This window comes from Lampetra fluviatilis, chromosome 24 (assembly GCF_964198595.1).
Source record: "Lampetra fluviatilis chromosome 24, kcLamFluv1.1, whole genome shotgun sequence".
NCBI lineage: Eukaryota > Metazoa > Chordata > Hyperoartia > Petromyzontiformes > Petromyzontidae > Lampetra > Lampetra fluviatilis.
In genome coordinates, this window is record NC_136298.1 from 2,115,194 (window position 1) to 2,135,930 (window position 20,737).

At 46.4% G+C, this 20,737-nt stretch overlaps 1 protein-coding gene across 1 annotated transcript in view; it reads right to left on the reverse strand.

Moving 5' to 3' along the window:
- LOC144941077 (microtubule-associated serine/threonine-protein kinase 2-like) overlaps positions 1 to 20,737 on the reverse strand; it is a 288,270-nt gene that overhangs the window by 25,089 nt on the left and 242,444 nt on the right. The window contains exons 11-19 of the mRNA XM_078867518.1: positions 19,768 to 19,843; positions 14,899 to 15,108; positions 9,849 to 9,950; positions 6,109 to 6,241; positions 5,635 to 5,702; positions 4,746 to 4,831; positions 3,279 to 3,487; positions 2,022 to 2,160; positions 722 to 854 (exon numbers count right to left, since the gene is read on the reverse strand). Coding sequence (XP_078723644.1) covers positions 722 to 854; positions 2,022 to 2,160; positions 3,279 to 3,487; positions 4,746 to 4,831; positions 5,635 to 5,702; positions 6,109 to 6,241; positions 9,849 to 9,950; positions 14,899 to 15,108; positions 19,768 to 19,843 — 1,156 coding nt within the window. The remainder of the gene's footprint in view (positions 1 to 721; positions 855 to 2,021; positions 2,161 to 3,278; positions 3,488 to 4,745; positions 4,832 to 5,634; positions 5,703 to 6,108; positions 6,242 to 9,848; positions 9,951 to 14,898; positions 15,109 to 19,767; positions 19,844 to 20,737) is intronic.

Consider the following 20,737-nt stretch of genomic DNA (forward strand, 5'->3'; position numbering starts at 1 on the left):
GAGACCCTGGGAACCCCCGGCCCGACATCCTTGTAAGGGCCGGGTCCGAGTGGGCCAGTGGTCGGGACCCGCACCTTGGCTGGGTCGGGACAGTGCAGCCTCCCCTAAGGCACTCATAGCCGGAGGACTGAGAGCCCGTAGCCCCGTGATAGGGCACACCAGTCCGGAGGCCATACCTCCCCAGGCGGTAGTCAGAAAGGGCCGTTGCCCTTGTGAAAGACTGTGCGATACCGTTAGCGTTATTGAATAAACACGCTGCCTCCAAAGGATTCGTCTCCGCCTTTCGTAAACCCACTACACATGAACAAAACTGCTTGGTCCAGGGAGCTCCTGTAGGAGGCAGTGCCACACTACATGGGGCATCTTCTACTAAAAATTAAACAAAAAATTCAGTAATCAAAGCTGAAATAGGCTGAAACACACATTTATTTCAATATGATGTTTTTGTTTAATCATCGATGCTTGGGATTAGATCATTAACTCGCCACACTTGTTGAGAACCAGGCTTAATCACAGGCAGGTGCTTGAATTCAAACCCAAAACACTCAGCGGTGGCAGCTCAGAGCTCATGCCACAGGAGTGGCCCCTCTAAGCTACTCGGCTAGCTGGCCCTACATCCTGTGTTCTCTAGCGCCCCATCTCCACCACGTCCATCTCCACCTCGTCCATCATCTCCATTTCGTCTCTCCTCCACCTCATCTCTCCCCCACTCCCCACTCACCTGTTTGTCGAGGAACTCGCGCGTATCCTTCTCGATGTGCTCCTCGTACAGGTTCGTGGTGAGGCTCATGAGTCCGATCTTGGAGAGTCCAAAGTCCGTCAGCTTCACGTGACCCATGGATGTGATGAGCAGGCTGGGGGTGAGGAGGGGGGGGGTGGCGGGTGAGTGACGGACGGACAAGTGCAATGCACTCGTTTTTGTTACATTTTCGTGCAATTCACGCTCTGTGCGTGTGGAGTTCACTGTACACGGTGAATAAAAAAACACCTGCTAAATGAGCTCCCATCTCTAGATGGTTTCACCCGCATCTGCAAAAGCTGTGTATTGCATGCTGTGTGTGCTGTGTGTAACGTAAATACTTTTGTGCGCCACGTTTTGCATGTGTAGTGACGTAAATGAAGTCACGATGCCGTTTAGCGCCAGCTACTATCACAAGAGTGGAAGTGTGCGTCTTGAGCCTCTGCCTGGCACCAGAGTGGGCATGGCATGGAAGCTGCCCTAGGGGGCATGGTTCTGGTGACGGTGAGAGAGAGGGCAAGTAAGGACGTGACAGTCTGGGTGAACCCGAGAGGACACGTGACCGGGACAGGGTAGCGAGCGGGCCCAAAGGGTGGCTCAGTTGAGAACCTTATAGTAACATCCAGAAGGGGACGTGGCCCAAGCGGAGCGGTGCCACGCTCAGGAGCATAAAGGGGAGGTCCCAGGAGCAATCGCGGCTCTCTTCTGGAATCAACCGGCCGTGCTACGTATCTTCGGTCATTACGCTTGGCTTCGTGGGTCAGTCAGTGCGTTACTGACCGACCCGGTTATGTAGTTACCCCGTTGTGGTTTGAGTTACTCGTGGTAGTCACCACCTATGTCGTGATCCCATACGTTTATGCAGTTACCCTGTTGGAGTGTTAGAATAAACGTGTTGCCTCCCAGTTCAAGTGTGTGCCTCCGTAAAACCCACTGCACATGCTGTACGTGCATCGCATGTTGCGTGTGCCGTGAGTTGAGCCTGCTTTGTGCTGGGTGTGCTGTGTATTGCACGCTGTATTTGTTCAACGTCATGTACACAGCAGCGGTCCCACACCAGCACCACCATCAACCCTCAAAACATTCCGGAGGATCGCCATGAGTCAATTAAAAAACACAACCCTAAATCGTAGTATCTGCAACAGTTCCGTTGGAATAGAGAATGTTTGAGTGGATCGCGGAATGTTTGGATGGGTGCCGCTTATACTGCACGTTGTGTGTCCTCCTGTGTCCGTGTGTACTCTTCGTTGTGCGTGCACCGCGTGCACTTGATGCAGCGTACTTGTCCGGCTTGAGGTCACGGTGCACGATTCCGTAGTTGTGCAGGTACTCGAGCGCTAGCACCGTCTCGGCGAAGTAGAGCTGCGCCATATCCACAGGGAGCGCGCCCAGGTTCTTCAGCAGCGTCGCACAGTCTCCCCCTGCACATGCGGTACAGAGCGGCACAGAGCGGCACAGAGCATGTAGAGGAAATGGGGCCACGCAGAGCACACGGGGCCAAGGGGAGCACGCAGCGCCACGCGAAGCACACGGTACCACACGAGGACACACAGTACACGAGGACGTACGAAGCACACAGAGACACAGCGCACACGGGGACACACAGAGCACGCAGAGACAGATACAAATAAACAAGGACATGGAAGGAAGGGTTGTTTTATCATCAAAAATAAAATAACACTGACGTCATGGGATCATCTTCCTGATTAACGTTTACCATGAATGCATGTATGTGGATTTGTAACACTTTACAACATGTGTTTTAAGATATTTCGTTAGCAATTTTTCTGATAGCTTTCAAATCACAGTACGAGGTGACAAACACATGACCAGAATCCCGTTTTCTGAAGAAACTTCCAGTGTGTAGAGCAAAACGTTGGACACAGTGCCGAACAACGCACAGTACAACCAAAACACGCATCGGAGAGACGCACATCGCAACTGCGAAAGCCTACACAGTAAATTTCGATTTAAAGCTTTCGTGACTGCAGGGATTCATCTTCTTGGTTTTTTCGGTAAAGTCACGTAGAAGGGAAGTAATAAAATAATAAAAATAAAACATAATAAAATAATTCTCACGACGTTTTGGCTACAACGCAAGCAGCCGTCTTCAGGTGAAGAATGAGACACTGCCAAGCTAGGAGCTTATATATAAGCTGAGTTGGAGGTGGAAGAAGAAGAGAGCCTTAACAAAAGAATGTGCATATCAAGAGGAATTTAGCATATTCATGGGAAATGCGTAGGAGGTGGGCTTATCAAAGCTTAACACGTATTTTGGATGTTATCAAAACCGAGCATTAGTGCACTCAAGCGAGACTTAAGAAAGGCTTCCCGGACAAACACCTGCAAACACATGGGTTGTTGATGGATGCGAATGTGATTATCAGTTTTATCCGTTACCGTGTCGATAATAGCACTCGTTCTGTGGCATTGTGGGAATATGCTAAATGTTGCAGAGAATAAGGAAGACTACTATGGATGGTAGCACTCATGTGGAAAAATAGTGAACCGGTTAAAAAAAAAGGAAGCGATCACTGACCTTCCACGTACTCCATGACCATGCAGAGGTGGCGCTTTGTCTCGAAGGAGCAGAACATGCCCACCACAAAAGGATTCTCAGCAAAGGTGAGGATGTCGCGCTCCACGAAGGCCTGCTGGATCTGGTTGCGCAGGATCAGGTTCTGCTTGTTGATCTTCTTCATCGCAAATCGCTGACGAGTCTCCTTGTGCCGCACCAAGTACACCGCACTAGAGGGGGAAGGGGTACCACAGCCACGATCAATCCTCTCTTGATCCTGGTAAATAACGATCCGTGGAGCAATCAGCGCACGAGCCGATTTAACCGCGCCATCCCCGTGACCAGCGCAAGGCCACGAGCGACGTCGTGGAATCGAAGTGGAGCAACGGTCACGCGCAACCGCCAACGCGTGCAGCCGTTTAGAACGATGCTCAACTTGCAGTTAACCACAATCACGAGCAAAAATTTGAAGTGATCAGTTACTATGCGCAAACGCCAACGACCACGGCCAAGAGTGAACACACGCATGTACAGACCACCATGTGCAACTGTGTAAACGAAGCCATACAAAGCCATATGCAATTACACCCCACCATGTGTGGCAATTTGCCACCAGTTGCCAACGTGCAGCTACATGGCCTAACAGCTCAAAACACCTGTTACGCATGATGGTCGCCCATCCAAGCATTATCCAAGTTAAACCCTACTTAGGCTATGCAGTAGGAAGAAGAGGGCAGTGCAAGAAAATGTACTGTAGTACAAAATCTCTATTTTCCCACACGTATATGCTACCAGCCTTAACCAAACCGCACTGACCGGTGTAAAGTAAGGCTTAAAAAATCCTGACAAACTGACAGGACATGGGGAAGCTTTGATAAAGTGGTGGATTAACAGAGGGCTGTACATGTCCATGCAGCTATGTGCAACGACACGCAGCCACATGACAGCATGCACAGCACATGTCAGCTTAACGTAACACCTCGGAGCCCTGTGCAGCATCACATTGCAGGGAGCAAACGGCTCGCAAATGCAGGGGCAAATTGCAAAGCAAGTGGGCACCAAGTCACTACAGTATTAATCTGTGCACCTCTACGAAAAAACTCAATTCGTTTTCTGCTCAGATGAGCATTGAGGCAATGCCCATATCCTGCTTATAGCCCCGAGTCTGCAGTAAAAATTCTGCATTCCTATGGTGGGGACAGTATCATGAGAACAACCACTGTTGACTTCCTCACAAAGTCAACAGTAGGATAATGGGCCGAGTCATTTTCCCAATCAGAATTTGAACTTGGAAACCTTTCGATTGCGAGCTGCTGGTTCTAACGCAGAGCCACCCCGGACGGCAGCTTTACACAGTCAAGTATATTACGCTTTATCTACACGTTAACAAAAAATATATATTATAAAAGTTAAACAGTTCGGAGCAGTGTTTTACAACTTCAAAGTTGGGTGGAGCTTCGACTTGTAATATTTTTCCGTCTCTCTTACCCGTAGGCACCATTGCTGATGAGCTTAATCGTCTCAAAATCCTCTTCACACGGCTTTTTCTTGGGCAGGCTCTCTGCCGCTCGTGACTGTGCAAAAATAACAAGGGAAGCGGCGAGTGCATTTACACTGAATGCATGAACATGACATTGTCCTGCGCGGAAACCGTGACCACGTAGCAAAACAATGGTGTGAATAAACAGCGGTTACAAACTGCCACGTCCCAGTGATAGGCCAGTGATAGAGTTGTACATCCCACAGATGTACATTAAGGTAGTAAACTTGGTATCAAAGTAAACCAGCAGTCTGTGAGATTCCAGGTAAAAAGTTTAAAGAGGGACAGGCACAATACCTCAAAGTAGAAAAAGGTTCTTACATCCAGAAAGTGTAATTTTTTTCAATAAATGCAAATAAAATCGAACAATCGCTGAAAAGTGTGCAAAAATACACGAGTAGATGCATGCTTTCAATTTCACTAAAGAACAGGAAGAGAAACCCATTGATTAGACAGCATACTCAAGTCAGAGACATCGTGTTGACTGTCTGGGAAAAATAAGTGGGCTTGGGCAGGGGACATCGCTGGAAAGCAGGAGACATCGCTAGGAAAACGGTGTAGTAGCTAAATAAGAGAGCATGCACAAGAGGACATCTAACGTGGAGATGCAGCAATGAAATCAGCTTATGTGCAGGCAATACATTGATCGATTCATTGCGGGAGGGTGAGCGATGGTGACAAATTACGGTGACTTTCATCGAGCAGTGGATAAGACCATGGTTGCAGATGACGATGATGATAACTCAGGCATATGTCTGCAGGGCGGGGTTTGTGTGTGTGTGTGCGCACGCTGCGTGCTTCACACGTGTGGCAAACGTTGCACAGTGGAGCCCTCACGTCTGTTGCATCGTCGGTCTCGGGGGTCTCTGGGTTCCCACTGTCACAGCTGCTCAGCTGAGCCATTTCTGCAAGAACATCGATAACAGCACGGGGTCAGGGAGATATTACGTAAAGTGGCTAAAGGTAAAGGTGCTACCCTGCAAATACTTGCTCATGCGCTGCTGGTGGAAGGTGCTCCACTAGAGGAAGTTCTCGAGCCCCTCTGCAAAATATTTTGGTCTCCTCTTTGCTCCATCACACACGCCCTGCGAAATGTCGTCAACACTGCTGGGTGGACAGGGGTGGGCGAATTTAAGAAAATTACCCCATTATTTTAACTGCCGCAATCAGGGGATCGAACGAGTGCGGTAGTTAAAGGTCCCCTGGCTTCATCACGAGGACAATTTTAATCGTGGCAACTCATACGAGTGAGCGCTTATTGTTGCTTTGGGTTGCATTTCAAATGCAACAGTGCAGGGCGCAGTCACCAACCTTCCAGCGGGTCCCTCGTGAGACCCAGCTGACTGATGATGTAGCGCGGGATGTCCGACTTGATGCCCTGATCTTCCTTGGCATGGCCTTCAGCTGCCTCCAGGAGGTGGTAGAACTCTTCTGGGTCAAACTCCTGGCAGGGCACCAGGCATAAGGCGGTTCAGCACGACCCACCAAACATCTCATCCATCATCGTTACTGCCGCCATCATCATCGTACTCTTATTCTGTTATTATCGCAGCAATTGCTGACTGGACATCTGTGAAAATGTATGTATGTTGAATTTATTTTGCACCGTAAGTAGCCAACCGTGCAGAATATATATTCTGATTCTGAGTCTGACTGTGCAGCCCCCTTGCCAAGGGTGCTGTCTCGAAGGTTTAAAATAGAGATTCATTTGTTCGTGATCCACAGCCAAAACGACAGAGTTGATATATATTTTCTGGAAGTGAAAAGCAATATGAATGCATTATTAATTCCTGTGAGTTTTTTTCATGTATAAAGTGATTAATCGACACATATATACGATTAATTGTCTTACTTTCAGCTTAATAAACCCAATAATAATTGGTAAGAAATTGGCAAAAAATATCTGAAAATCCTCTGGCCTGACTTATTGGAGGTGAAGGAGACAGTCAAAAGTCGCCACGCGTCCTACAAATACCAAATATGCTCCCCAGAAGCATCTCCAATGAGGCCCTAAACTAATCCCCGTCCCAATAACGTGTTTCAGATTAAATTTGATGCCATAAACCCCAGCTAATGCCACATTTTACTGACAGCAGAAAAAGATCATGTGCAACGAAAGAGCACTGGCTTTGCTTTTAAAGGCCTGACACTGAAGTCTCCAACAGTTGAATGTTTAAATTTTCGGTGCAATATATTTTTTATGCAAATGTTCACTCACCGCGATGTTAATACTAGCGGCAACCCGAACCTAAGGCTCTCAACCAAATTGTCCCTCCAAATTGTTCCAAAAAATATAAATCAATAAAATGTGATATGCTTAAGAAGAACGAACGAGATGTCTCTAAGGATTCTGGAAGTTTCTCCAGCCACAAACATGGAGAAAAAATGCAATTTCCATGGCTTCAAAATATTGCATATTGAGTGTAGGGTTAGAGCTTTAACCAGAGTGAAGGGCACGTTAGTCCAGAGGAGATATCTCCCTAGAGTATCGGGTGGAAGGGGCCGTTACCCCTTTGTGCTATGTCCCTGAATGTTACAATAAACGTGTTGCCTCTAAGAGACATCTCGCTCTCTTCTTGAACCCACTACACATGGATTAAGCATGCAATAAGTCACGACCCCCTCATGCCTTGCAGAGTGAATGAGTTCTCATGTTTCAGTGTCACAATTTGATTTGATAAGCATTTATTGTCTGGTATGGTCTTATTTGTAGCGTCCATGTAACTTGTTTCGTCGTGTTGGTCTGTCTTCTTTGTTCCATTAGCGTCAAGGTGCGTCAGCATTACATCTTTCATAAATCGCACGCAATTAATTCTTCAACCACCGATTCAACACATGAACAGTGAGCGTAAGAATAAATGTTATTTGATGAAATGCAAAACGCTTACTGCATACACACGTCTGTGTGACAGCGTGTCTTTTATAACTGGGGACTGAAACTGCCTTATTTCAGTACCACGTGCTGGTTCTTTCACAACTGTACCATACGACACAATACCAAAGGCGATGCACACTTCCGAGGATTTCTACAGAGCTGTTTGGGTTATCCCTGTGTTGAGTGCACCCAGGCAGGCCTGGCCAGAGATACACATCTCAATCCCCCAAGGGGAAAGCACAGGCCACACTGAAAACTCTACTTTTAAAGCAAACACACAATTACGTTTATCTGATTTGATCAAGGTCAATGTCAACATTCAATTTGTTAAATAAACACAATGAAATGTTTGTTGTAAAACAAATCATATTTAAAAGGTGCAGCAAATTAATTGAATGACACCGTAAAAATTAAGATTTTTAAAAATCATTTTGTCACTTTAAGTAGTGTTTTTTTATAGCATCGTTCGTGAAAATTGCATCACAATTGCTGAAGAACCACAGGCAAATTGGGGGGCCAGCCAACAGGCGGTGATACAGCACCAACAATTGCCCAAGCTCTGCAGTTCTCAATTTGTTTAAGATGTTTCCAGCCAATTAACAGTGTTTCTACATGTGGCAAGAAACCAGAACACCCGGACAAAACCCACTCATGCGAGGGGGAAACACTCTATCCCATACGGAAGGGACAGTTGATATTAGTCCACACTGTGCTGTATCGAAATCTCCTGGAAAAGCCAGGGTATGGCACCTTGATGTTCAAGGGAAGGGAGTTTCGCAACATAGAAGTCTCATGTATTTGACTGCTATAAATGTCCACACAATAAGCCACTTTGTTAGGCTATCATTTGTGGCCAGGTCGCTTCTGAAAAAGAGCTAGATAGCTCAGTGGGCCTTACCTGATAAAAGAAAAAGTTTAAAAAAATATTTGAAACGTGCGATCTACCAACCCTCGCAAGCCTCCACAGCGTTGGATTACTTTGCGTATTTGACCTGCATTAACTCACCACGAGCACTGCAGGCAAAACGGCCGAGCATTTGAATTTAAGCAGGTGGCCCACCAAATGACATAACTATACCGTGCTTTTCTTCTCATTAATGAAGCTTCACACTTGTGCTGGGCAACCGCACAGATACACAGCCGAGTGGGAATTTGCTATAAGTTCACAGTTAAATTCCTGGAGCTAATAACTTCGGTCGGACATCACCAAATAAGTTATGAAATGTAATTTACTGAAATTTGGTATATCATTTACAAGGGAAAGCTATCATGCTACACACCGAACGGAACATTTTAAAGTAAATCTTCAAATCCTTAGGCAATCACGGTGAGCAAAGCGGACTCTCATCAGGCAGATCAACGTGGACACTGAACTCATCACACACTGCTGCGAGCAGGGAGACACCATCTTCATTACAGAAAGATGCCCACAAACAAATATTTATTATCTCGTCAATAAGGCATACTTAACTGTGTGTTCAAGGTTGTTCGACAAAAGTATGAAGCTTCTCTGATCAAAAAAAATAACTTTTAAATGACTTTCAGGAAGAGTACTGCAGTGCTCTAATCATATAACTGCATTGATATCGCACAGGAGTGAGGTCGCAATGACATTACTGGTGTGTGACAGTGACACGCTGAACTGCGATTACAATTTTTTCCTTTCCCCTTCTCTTGCTCACCTCTTCAGCTCCACCTCAATTTTGCTGCATTGTGGCCAAGAGTTACAGAAAAACATGTCCTCCCTGAGCTTTATAACTTACAATGCTGTATTGCTTGGGTCTTTTGATCATGTTACTGAAAAGTCCAAATACAATTTCTAACAAAAAGTTAAAAAAAATTTTATCATCAACAAAGCTTCAAATCCATGTCGGACAGCCCGAGTCACATGCAGTAATAATAATGAAGCATTTAGAATAAAAAATAGCGCCGTTTTAAGGTGCTGTCTTTCTTTAATCGCTCTGGTCTGCGAGCACTAAAGCGGCGGTGTTGTTTGTGGGCCGGAGGGAGAATGTGCATCGTGTTCGAGGAGCGGTCAAAGAAAGCAGGGTCACAAGTAGCGGAGGCATTTGTGTGTGTGTCCGTGTGCGCGCGTGCGTGTGTGCGTGCGTGCAAGGTCTGCGCCGGCGATTGTGCCGCTGTCGGTAGAGACGCGGCGAAGCGAACGTCGCCGTACCAGGCACTCGAGCAGCCGCGCCGGCCGGGAGATGACGATGAGCAGACGCTTGGCAAGCTGCGTGATGAACGCCACCTCGTTGCTCTCAGAGCGATCCTGAGCCTGCAAATACATGCGCACAACAATCTCCCTCTTTAGATATCGGAGCGTGCGCCTAGTAAGATTAGCGTGGCATGTGCGGCGGTGGCACAGCCAGCACCCCGCATGCCCGCCCCCTCTGCCTCTGTAGTAGATACCTTGTACACCGCACGCGAGGTACTCAGATTAGGCTTCAGTGACCTCGTGTGGGACCGGACAAAATCTGCATAACGATTTTCACATGTACATGGCCTGGAATCGAACCCAACTTTGATGATAGCACGTTGAGGCATGGATAAACAGACACCTCTGATTAGCAGTTGGCTACGTACGGTGCAAAAGAAGTTCAACATACACACATACATGCATGGAAACATGCAGACGTGCACAGACAAACGCAACCATCCCCGAGTTGTGTCAGCGATAACAATACACAGATTAGCCACGGTTCTAAAAAAAAAAAGCACTTCAACAAAAACCGTTCTAAACGATTCAATGTCACAAAGTCAAATGCAAATAAAAATCCCATTTTTCAGTCATTACCGCACGCGCACAGGTTGACAGATTGCACGCATACCGAACGCAATAAAACTTTGCTGTATTTAAAAATGTAGACATTCTGTTGAAGAATAAATTTGACAATTAAGACGGTTCGCCTTGCGACTCGTTCTACTTTCGGTGTTGATTAATCCCCGTAACGGGAGAGAAAGCGCGGCGCTACGTACCCAGTTCCAAACTTCACCCACATGCCTCCTCCAGCCTACGCGGCGCCGTTTCGACTTTAGGCGCACGAAGACGCACTTGAGGAGCAGGCCCCCGAGACCCGGCATTGTGCAAATTCGCTCCTACACCATGGCACCTGGCGACGGCGGTGTCCGACTGGCGCTCTCGCCGTAGCAAGGTGCGCGTCTCACGTGCGCAATAGGGGGAGTTCGAGGTACAGGCGGAGCGGAAACCCCACCACCCGAACCCCCCACCCGCGAAACGGCGGCCATGGGACCGAGCCGTTCCATTGGAGGAAAAAGAAGACGTAATGCGTTGATGTAAAAAAGCGGGTGACCTAACGCACACCGCCGGTGATGTCACCGCGAGATGAGATCATCCTAACGGTGAAGCAGGAGCGAGCGAGCAAGTGAGCGAGCGAATGAGCGAACGAGGGAGCGGGCGCTCGCATCTTTCATTCCGGACGTTAATCGATGCGCCTAACGGAGCGCGACGCCTCTCAAATTTGGAATCTGGCGCTGTCCGCTTCTTTTCCCTGCCCGGTAGCGACCGACACTCAGGTCGACTGCACAAGAAGATGTATTCACCTCCCCTCTTTCTCCTGAGCTCTCGTCAAATGGAGGCGACTCTTTTAGCTAACAGCATAAAGACAGATGGAGAGACGAAGAGAGCGAGGGCACGCAAAGGAGAAAGAGACACACACACGGCATGCGAGAGAATAAAGGATTTGCTACGGCTGTTATTTACGTCTGGCTGTGCTCTTTGCTGCACGTGTGGGTCAACAGCGACGACCGCTCCATTGTGAGATACCATCCTGCGGTGTTCTTAAGCCTCGGGATTAGGAATTTCGCTCGCAACGGCAAGTGGTCACCGTATATGGAACCTTACATTAGCTTCAAATTGATGTTAACGGGGTCAGACAGCCAATTTGGTTGAGTAAATAAGGTCCCCTGCACAAGCCCCTCATGAGCAACGCAAGAGCCCTCCGAAGTGCATTACGCTCTCCGCCACGTGAACATGTGACTTGCTCATTGTTACGATTAAAGACAAATTGGGGGGCGCTTACTCTCATTGCTCGCTTTGAAAACCAAATACAGACAATGTTTTTTTCAACTCCAAAATTAACATTTTATTTTCATAACATCAATTATTTAACGAGGTGTAAAATGCACAAAATTGATTATCTCTTTTGCATTCACATTTTTAATTGGGCTATGACGCACACACCTAATGATATTGTCATAGTCTTTAATAGAAATGTTTTTGCAGGTGCATTTGCCACCAAATTTTGCTCCCATAGGTATTCAATATGCATCGGCATAATGGCACAATTACAAATTGATGACGGTGCACATGGTCATTCCTATTTATGGTGGATGAACGGTGGCGCAGCGGTTAAGCAACTGCCCTACAAACCTTGGCATTTCGAGTTTGAATCCTGGCCACAGATAACATAAGTGGCGAACGATATCTGAGCCGATTCTGCCACCCCTCCCTTCACCAACACGCACTGACCAGCGTGGTGAAATATGGACAAACAACCCCCATGACTGAGATGGCAACAGTGGTGCCATGGTGGTGAGATGTTAACTACCTCGCCTGGGATACAGGAGATCGTGGGCTCGATCCTGACCCTGACACCTTCTGTATATTTGGAGTTTGCACGTTCTCCCCGCGGTCGCGTGGATATTTTTTCCGGGTCCTCAGGTTTTTCCCACCACATTTAGAAACATAAGTTTAAGCTATTTGGCTGCTATACATTTCCACATGATGAGAAAGGCACTTTGTTGAGCGATCATTTGTGGCATGGTCGCTTCTGAAATTGAGCTATATAGCTCAGTGATCTTTACTTGGTAAAATAACAAAAAAATTGTTTAGCTTAGATGTATGGACAAATAATCCCCATGACTGACAAGGCAAGGGGAGGCCTTCATTCAGCAGTGGGTTGACAAATAATCACAAATTAGCTAAAGTTCTGCTGCTGTCAAATCACATTGGCTTCCCACTCAAACAAGCCAGGGTCAATGCTCATCTTCTTTTCATAACCCTGTGCTCGGAGTGGAAATTCCACATTCCTTTGGCAGGTGTGAGTCACACCATCTGACAATAACTGTTCACTTTCCACTACATGCCCCCATGGCTACTGAGGCTGGGATAGATCCACATGAATAGGTAACAATTATTATTTTACTCAATGATTTTAAGTCAATGTTAAAATACTGTAAGGGTTTAAGGTTTCAGAATCCTTTCAAAATCCTTTATTTGTAAATGAGATTTTCCTAATTGTAACCATATACTGAACGTTTAAAAGAAATCAATTGCGTGTGAGCCCACCGCATTAAAACAATGATCAGCCACGGCCGAGGTATTGGTCCTACCGTGTTTCAGATCTGTGATGTACACTGTTTATGCATGACAGCGCTACACGTGTGTGCATATAGGTATGGTGAGACGGTGGTGCAGTGGTGCGTAGTGCACTGCGCCATGAACCCGGCAACTTCAGCTCGATTACTCGTCACCAGTTACATCAGTCGCGTCGGTCCTGGGCTTCCCCCTAGGTCGACTCAGCTGTGTGTAGACAACAGCGCTCGGAGATAAAGGCTGCTGGCCAGGGTGCCGACCATAACACCGATTTGTGTGCTGCATTGGCCTTAATAGGTGCTCGCTAACAGCACTTGGCTAGATGAGGAGTATGTGTGGCATGTCAGAATTATGGCCAGAGCAATAAACACTGAGCGTGCGGAGCCGTGTGTGCAGCGGGGAGAGACGCTGTGTGCTGTGTAAGTGGTGAACATGTACAGCGCTCCTGTGCGTGCAGTCAACACGATGCCCACACCGCACTGTGGTCGTGCCAGCGGTGCACAGCGCGTGATACCTTGCATGTGTGGTGTATTATGCTCGCCGTTGTTGCTCTGTGTGCGGTGCACCTTCTGCAGTGCTGTGGATGAGGTGTGGTGCACCGTTCGCTGTGTGGTGGACGCAGTGCTGCATGCGCGTGGTGGAACACAGCGTTATAATGCTACATTTTCTTTTTAACACAACATTTGTTGGGAAAACTGTTACGTTGTTTATATAGCATTGTTTTAGTAAGTTTTAGAGGGGCTTGGTTTGGTCTGATTTTTTAAATTTAGTATAGATTTATACTTAAATTTTTTATCTGTATTGTTTTATGATTGTTATTGGGATCAAACATAGAAATGGAATTTTTTGCACTTTTAGTACGCAGCATGGACGGGTTGTGCTTTTTCTGTAGGATTTTATTGTTTACGTATGTGATGTTTAGATTTGTGTACAATGAATTTTAGGTGTATCTTGTAATTTTATTGTTTGTTGCGGTTGAACCCAAATCAAGAGCCGAATGACTCACAGGGTAAACCCTAATAAATGAAACTGAAACTGCTGAGCATAGTTCCAAAAGGCCCAAAAATTCAACGGAACAATCACAGTTGTAATAGATAATAGATAACACATTACTTTAATTCAGAAAGGCTATACGAGCTTGGGAAAATAGACGATAGAAGGGAATTCCAAAGGAAAGAAGTACAAATCAGAGTGTTGTGACCTGCAATAAGGTGGTTTGACCACAGTATAGAAGAGATTAAACCAAATCCTCAATATGGGTGGACAAAACAATGAGCTAATTTCGCAGAAAAATACGCCATGGTAGTAGCGATAGAAAAGTGACAAGGAGTCGACTGACCACCGATGGGTGTGACTGGAGCAAATCAGTGGGTGCTGGATCATCTATGAGCCTGACTGCTCGCATTGAATGTCATCAAGCACAAGGAGTAGAGTTGCCACATACACCTAAGAGATGTAAACAGTATTCAAAATTAGGCCAAATTTGTCCTATACATGCGGTGAGTGCAGGGTATCACTGTATGTGTGAACATGTGCATTTCGTCCTGTGCATACAGGAAACACTGTAAGTGTGTAGCCCATGTGTGTATCCATTACTGCGTAAGCAATGCTGCACGTACATAAACGTACGAGTGTTTGTGGTGTTGTGTATAAAGCTACTTTGTGAGTGGGCAGTTTATGCGCGCGCATTTCTGCGTACAGAAAGTTATTTATGTGTTTTGATACTGCGCATGCAGCACCACGGGTGCTGCATGCGCAGTATCAAAACTTGTGATGGCATCAAGGTCAAATTCGTTAATGCCACCGCACCTCGCCAATGTTCTCGACCCTCTGCGCCGTACATCACGTGCGATGGCCCAGCAAGCCGCCACCGCGACGAGCCACTCACGTCATTAAGCAGCTTCTCCAGGTTCTCCTGCAGCTCGTAGAAGTAGCGCGACGTGATCTGTCCGGTGCGCGACTTGGCGAGGCAGTCACGCGCCAGCTCGATGAGCTGGTGGTGGATGAAGCTGAGCACGCCGTCCGCGAGCGGTAGTGTGTCCTCAGGGTCGTTCACTGCCACCAGCACCTGTAGGCGCTCCTCCATCTGCGCTGTGGCCTGATGAGAGAGGGGGGGGGTGAGCGCATGCTATCGTGTGCACGTAGACACGCAGGCACACATACACACGTGTAGACGCAGCCACATGGACAATACGAATACGCGATCAAGGGAGCACGGACACAAGCCACTGATCAGCAGACACACAAAGGAACACAGGAACACAGATTTAGGCGCACACACAGACATGGGCCACGGATCGGCAGACACGGGACAACACACGCAGACTTGCGCACAAACGAGTATGCACAAAGAGACACGTGCAAAGAGACACGCAGACAGACACAGGCGCACAGTAACATAAACGATGTATTCAAAAATTGTAGTAGAACAGAATTAGGAATAAAAAAAACTATAAACGCTAAGTAATATTTTTTTTACCAGGTAAGGCCCACTGAGCTTTTTTGCTCTTTTTGAGAAGTGACCTGGCCACAAATTATAGCTCAACATAGTAGCTTATCTTGCTGAAATTTAAAGCAGCCAAATACTCGAAACGCATGCTGATTCTAAATGTGGAAAAAAAACAGCAGGACCCGGAGAAAAATGCAAACGAACATGGGAAGAAGATGCAAACTTCAAATATACAGCAGCAGCAGGCGTCAGGGTCAGGATTGAACCCACGACCTCCTGTTCACCAGGCAAGGTAGTTAACATCTTTCCACCGTGGCACCACCGTTGCCATCTCACCACCGTTGTCTTGCTTGTTCTAACTCATTAATTCCATTTGGATAAAAGTACATTTTTAAATACAGATTAGAGATCCCCTATTTATTCTTTTAGGACAAGCAATAGAAGTGTACACCCATGAAGGCCAGCACAACACATGAAGGGGTGGTGTGGCAAGCACCGCTGACACCTGGCCACCTTTATTCTCATATTATCGATGATGAGGCTCAGTGGGCTGAGTGAAGCAATGGAAAGACGTTGGCAAGTTCTGGCATGAAACTCTATTGGGGTTGTGTATGGACTCGAGTCACTGAGATTGTATGGCAAGGCACAGACCGCTACCGTCACCGCTCCCACATACCATGAGGAATGACTTCCAAAACAACCATAGACATTCACCTTGTATTCTTTTTGGTGGGCAGGCTGAGACCACCACATTCTCTACGCTTGGCACACAGAGTAAAGCCTTAAACAATTAGCTTACTACCCCTCGCCAGCGTGTCAATCAATTATCACGATTATCGGTCATAATTTAATTGAAGAATCGATTATTCTATCTCCTTCATGATGTTTATTTTGCACTCTGTACCGAATGTTGTCTTGCTTATTATACTATCTCATTTGTTCCATTTTGATGAAGGTACATTTTATAAACAATTTGCACAAATTTCATAAATCGTTGATCAACCATTCTTAACATGCACAGTTTGAATGCAAGCATAGCAACAAGAATTCACTTTGATAAAATAATTACTTTCTTATTTAAAATTTTCTGGAATGGAGGAAATTAGCTACGCTGGGTCCTGCTCCCAGGCGTCATCATCATCAGTGCACCTCCCTGGTGACCTTGAAATTTTGATTTATATTTTAAAACCATACTTCTGGCGGTGCTTGAGCAGCAGTCGTGGAGTGCGCTAATAGGCTAACAGATGGCTTGGCATTAATATGAAGGCTGCAGCGCAGGGGACTTGACTCATTAGGGCTGTGCTTTGTTCATCTTTGGTCAAAGAGCCATGCCCTGCTACGACCGACCAAACCCAAAAGGCAACTAGCACTGAGCCACTGTTGTCATCGTTGAATGCGCTCGCACAATTGGCCACGGGTGTTTGTGTTAGCGCATCGCGCAAAACAATTTTCAAGAGCTATTCTATTCTCTCAATTTCCTGGCAACAATTTCACATGAATACTGAAATGATGGGCTGCTGAGTGTATATTTGTGGCCATGAATGACTAGCTATTTTGACAAATTGCAACCAAGTTTTTAATATTTTAGGCTAAGTCAGTCTAGGCGAGGTCAAAGCAGATACCGATAGCCATTGTTGTCTTGCATGTCCAGTAATAGAATGCGATTTGGCAGGATTACAATGTAGTTTTACAGCAACTGTCATTGCCACGAATTAATATGCTCTGGCTGACAGCATTTGGAATGAAACAGGGGATCTATATCTTTGCAAGCACATGCAGAATTGCACAGCAAGTTAATTTAGAGATCACATTCCTTGGGCACGATGGGAGAATTCTATAAACTCTGACAGTGTTCGACTGCCAAATCACATCTGGCAACAAATTTTTTTTTTTTATATAACAATAAACTTGCTAATTATGTGGGTTGCTGAGCAGTGCAAATATTCAATACTGTCCTGGCTACTGCACTTAAGCTGAAGCATGCTTATGTGTGTGTTTGTACACATGGAGATGGGCTGATATGGTACAGGAGGATATGGAGCTGAGTGGACTTGCGAGAGCCTAGTACCAGTGGTGTCAAGATCGGCCTCTATGGAGGAAGGACACTACTGGGCAGTTGAAGGCAGTCACCTTCCAACAACAGTGGAGGGCAGAGGAGCGACGCTCACAACAACGAGCGGAGTGCCAGGCGACTAAAATGAAGCAAGTTAGCACAGCAGGGAGTACAGGTGGTGCATTTGCTAGTCATCTCAGTCAGTTAACCCATGGCACTGGGACTGTCCCATGACCTCCTGCCAGCGAGCCTTGGACACTTCACGTGGCCTCAATGTGCACTTAGCCTGGCACAAGCATAATGGTGACGTCACCGACACGTCGTGGTGAATGGCGTATGTTGTTGTGTACACATGGTGCTGAGCACACAACCACCCTAATTCTGTACTTGCTGGCAGGAATTGGATTGCACAAATGCAAATTTCTCCAGCAGTCTATCCAGGCTAAATAATCACTTTTTTATTCATGCATTCAGGTTGTAATCCATGACTATGCACGCACAAGCTTCAACAAATGTGTGTGCATTGTTGTCAGAGGTGATGTAGGTGAAAGATGATGTCATTAAAAAACACGTTCCTTTCCCCCCCCCTCACTTCGCACATGTAGGTCAGCTTCGAGATTAAATCTTAAGCAAAAGTGATGTCCTTTAGATATGGGCACATGTGCTCGTATGTGTACGTGTGCATGTTCTGGTGTGTGCGCGCTTGTACGTGCGTGTGCGTTTCAATGTGTGGGCAGCGGTTGTCTAGTAGTTAGCGCACTGCGCTACAAACCCAAATCCAGTGACCTTAGTTCAATTCCCAGTCAGGAATAAAATCAGTGGAAAGCAGTATCTGCACTCGTCTTGAGCTTTCCCTAGGTTGACTCAGCCTTAAATGAGTGTCTGGCATGGTATGTAACACCAGCATTGGCTACACCACTGCCTTGTACGCTGGTCTGACCTTAACAAATGTGCGCTCGTGCCCTATTGGGGGGGGGGGGATATTGCTTTTGTTTGTTTAGAGCCAAACTCATTTTGTCTTGCGGATTTAGAGACACACTGCAGGAGGGATGACGAAACATGCTCACTCTAAACTGCGTAGCTCCCCTGTGCTCCCGACTCTTACGCGTGTGTGGTTTCACTCTGATGAAGACGAATGCGACGGTGTCCCGTAAAGTCCACCCTGAGGTCGGTGCTTTGGGTTCGCGAGCTTTAAATAAAATCTACGGCCCGGTGCTGTGTTCACCACAACAGGTGAGATAAACGGGGTAAGGCAACGCATTGCACAGGCAACCCCGTCGGCGAGACAGCCCCCGTGGTCGCCAGCTTGTGTGGGTATGATGTTATTCCATCACAGCTGCACAATATGGTGCGCGGATAATTTACCGCACCGTGCCGCCTGCCATTGCTGTTAAAGAAGGCGATTGTGTGCCGGTGTGATGGCATTTGCCAGTTAATGCTGCCAGCTGCCAAGCCCGAGGATGTCGTAAATTGCTACACACAATTAATTTGTGAACATGGTGCGATTCAAAAAACTCCATTGTGATTGTTTTGCAAGCTCAAAACTAATGTCGGTCAGCTTGCGACACACATAATAGTATACAGGAGGTCATGGGTTCGATCCCGACCCTGACACCTGTATATCTGGAGTTTGCGTGTCTATCTCTCCCCGTGGTCGCGTGGATTTTTCTCCTTGTCCCCGGTGTTTCCCTCCACATTTAGAAACATGCGCTTAGATTATTTGGCTGCTATAAATTTCCAGATGATAAACCACTTCGTTGAGAAAAATTTGTGGTCAAGTCGCTTCTGAAAAATAGCTATATAGCTCAGTGGATCTTACCTGGTAAAATAAATATATCGTTTAAGAGCAATGATTGTGGAAGAAGTGGCAATCATAGTCCATCTGTGGCATCTCATGACCAACAACAAGTCACTTGTTTAGCTCTCCGATGTGTGTTGGGGTTGTACCGCATGTTGTTCTGCACGATGTCCCAACGTTTCGACCCAGGCGCTGGGAGTTTCTTTCATTGATTTCCTGAAGAAACTCTCGATGGGCAGAGCAAAACATTCAGCATTGTGCCGAATAACGCGCGCTACATCCTGAGAGTTATACAGCACAACCGCGAGAACCTGCGCAGGTGCACAAGTCACTTCCACCTGTCAGTCGAAATCTTTATTCATCCTGGAGAAATACGATGATCTACGAAGCTTTTCACAAATGTCCAGCAGACATCTGTGAAACCGTAGTGCATTGTCTGAGCGGAGGAGCGTGTTACCTTTGGGAACCTTTCCTTGTAGACGTGGTTCATCATCACGATCTCATTGTCGTACACAGATGGGGAACGCCCAGGGCTGAATAATAAACAAAACAGCATAACCATCATTACCACCACCGCCACCGTCATCACAACAGCCTCCTTCTCTACAGCCTGCCCTTTCACACTCAAGAGGCTATTACTTGAATGTTAGTCGCTCTTGTATATTTTCACCAGAATGTGCTTCCCTATAGATGGGAAAACCTCTTTCATTTGCCCAATTTACCACTGGGGATTATATATATATTTAATTGGAACATTCTATTTTAGCATTTGGCAATATGCAAGAATAAAGGCTTCATCATCTAATGCAGTATATGCAAATTGTTAATACAATTGTGTCTCTCATCTGCATATTCCCAGCCACCCTGCAAGTCTTCATTTCATGTATTCATTACAAATATATAGCTGCTTAAATATCGTGGCTTGTTTTGTTTTTACAATGATTTTGGTTACTTTGCACTGAATTTGACTGCACAGCATTTTCACATTTAATCAAGGCTCCATTATTTCCAAGAAGACCAAATGCATCCAATTTTAAATCGCAAGCCAATCCTCGAGTGCACAATCCAATGCTACAGTGATTATTATTTTTCCATCTACGTGGCTTTACCGAAAGACCCAAAAAATAACTTTGTTTTATTGGTCACTGAAAACAACCCTGTGTACCCATGCTTCTGTTGCACAGAACTCAGTTACACCACCACGTAAGGTCTTGGCGGTTGCATTGTAAAGTTCTGCCACGTATTTCCGGGTTGAACCGCTTGCCGTTCGACACGATGTCCATTGTGTTGCTCGACGTCAACAGAATCGTGCTTCCCAGCATGTGGAACGGAAAAGTCGGCTGTCGTGCCGAACGACGTGTGGTACAACCCGAAATACGTAGCGAAGGGAAGTCCCAAGTTCTCGGGGGAAGGCAACACAGAGGGGA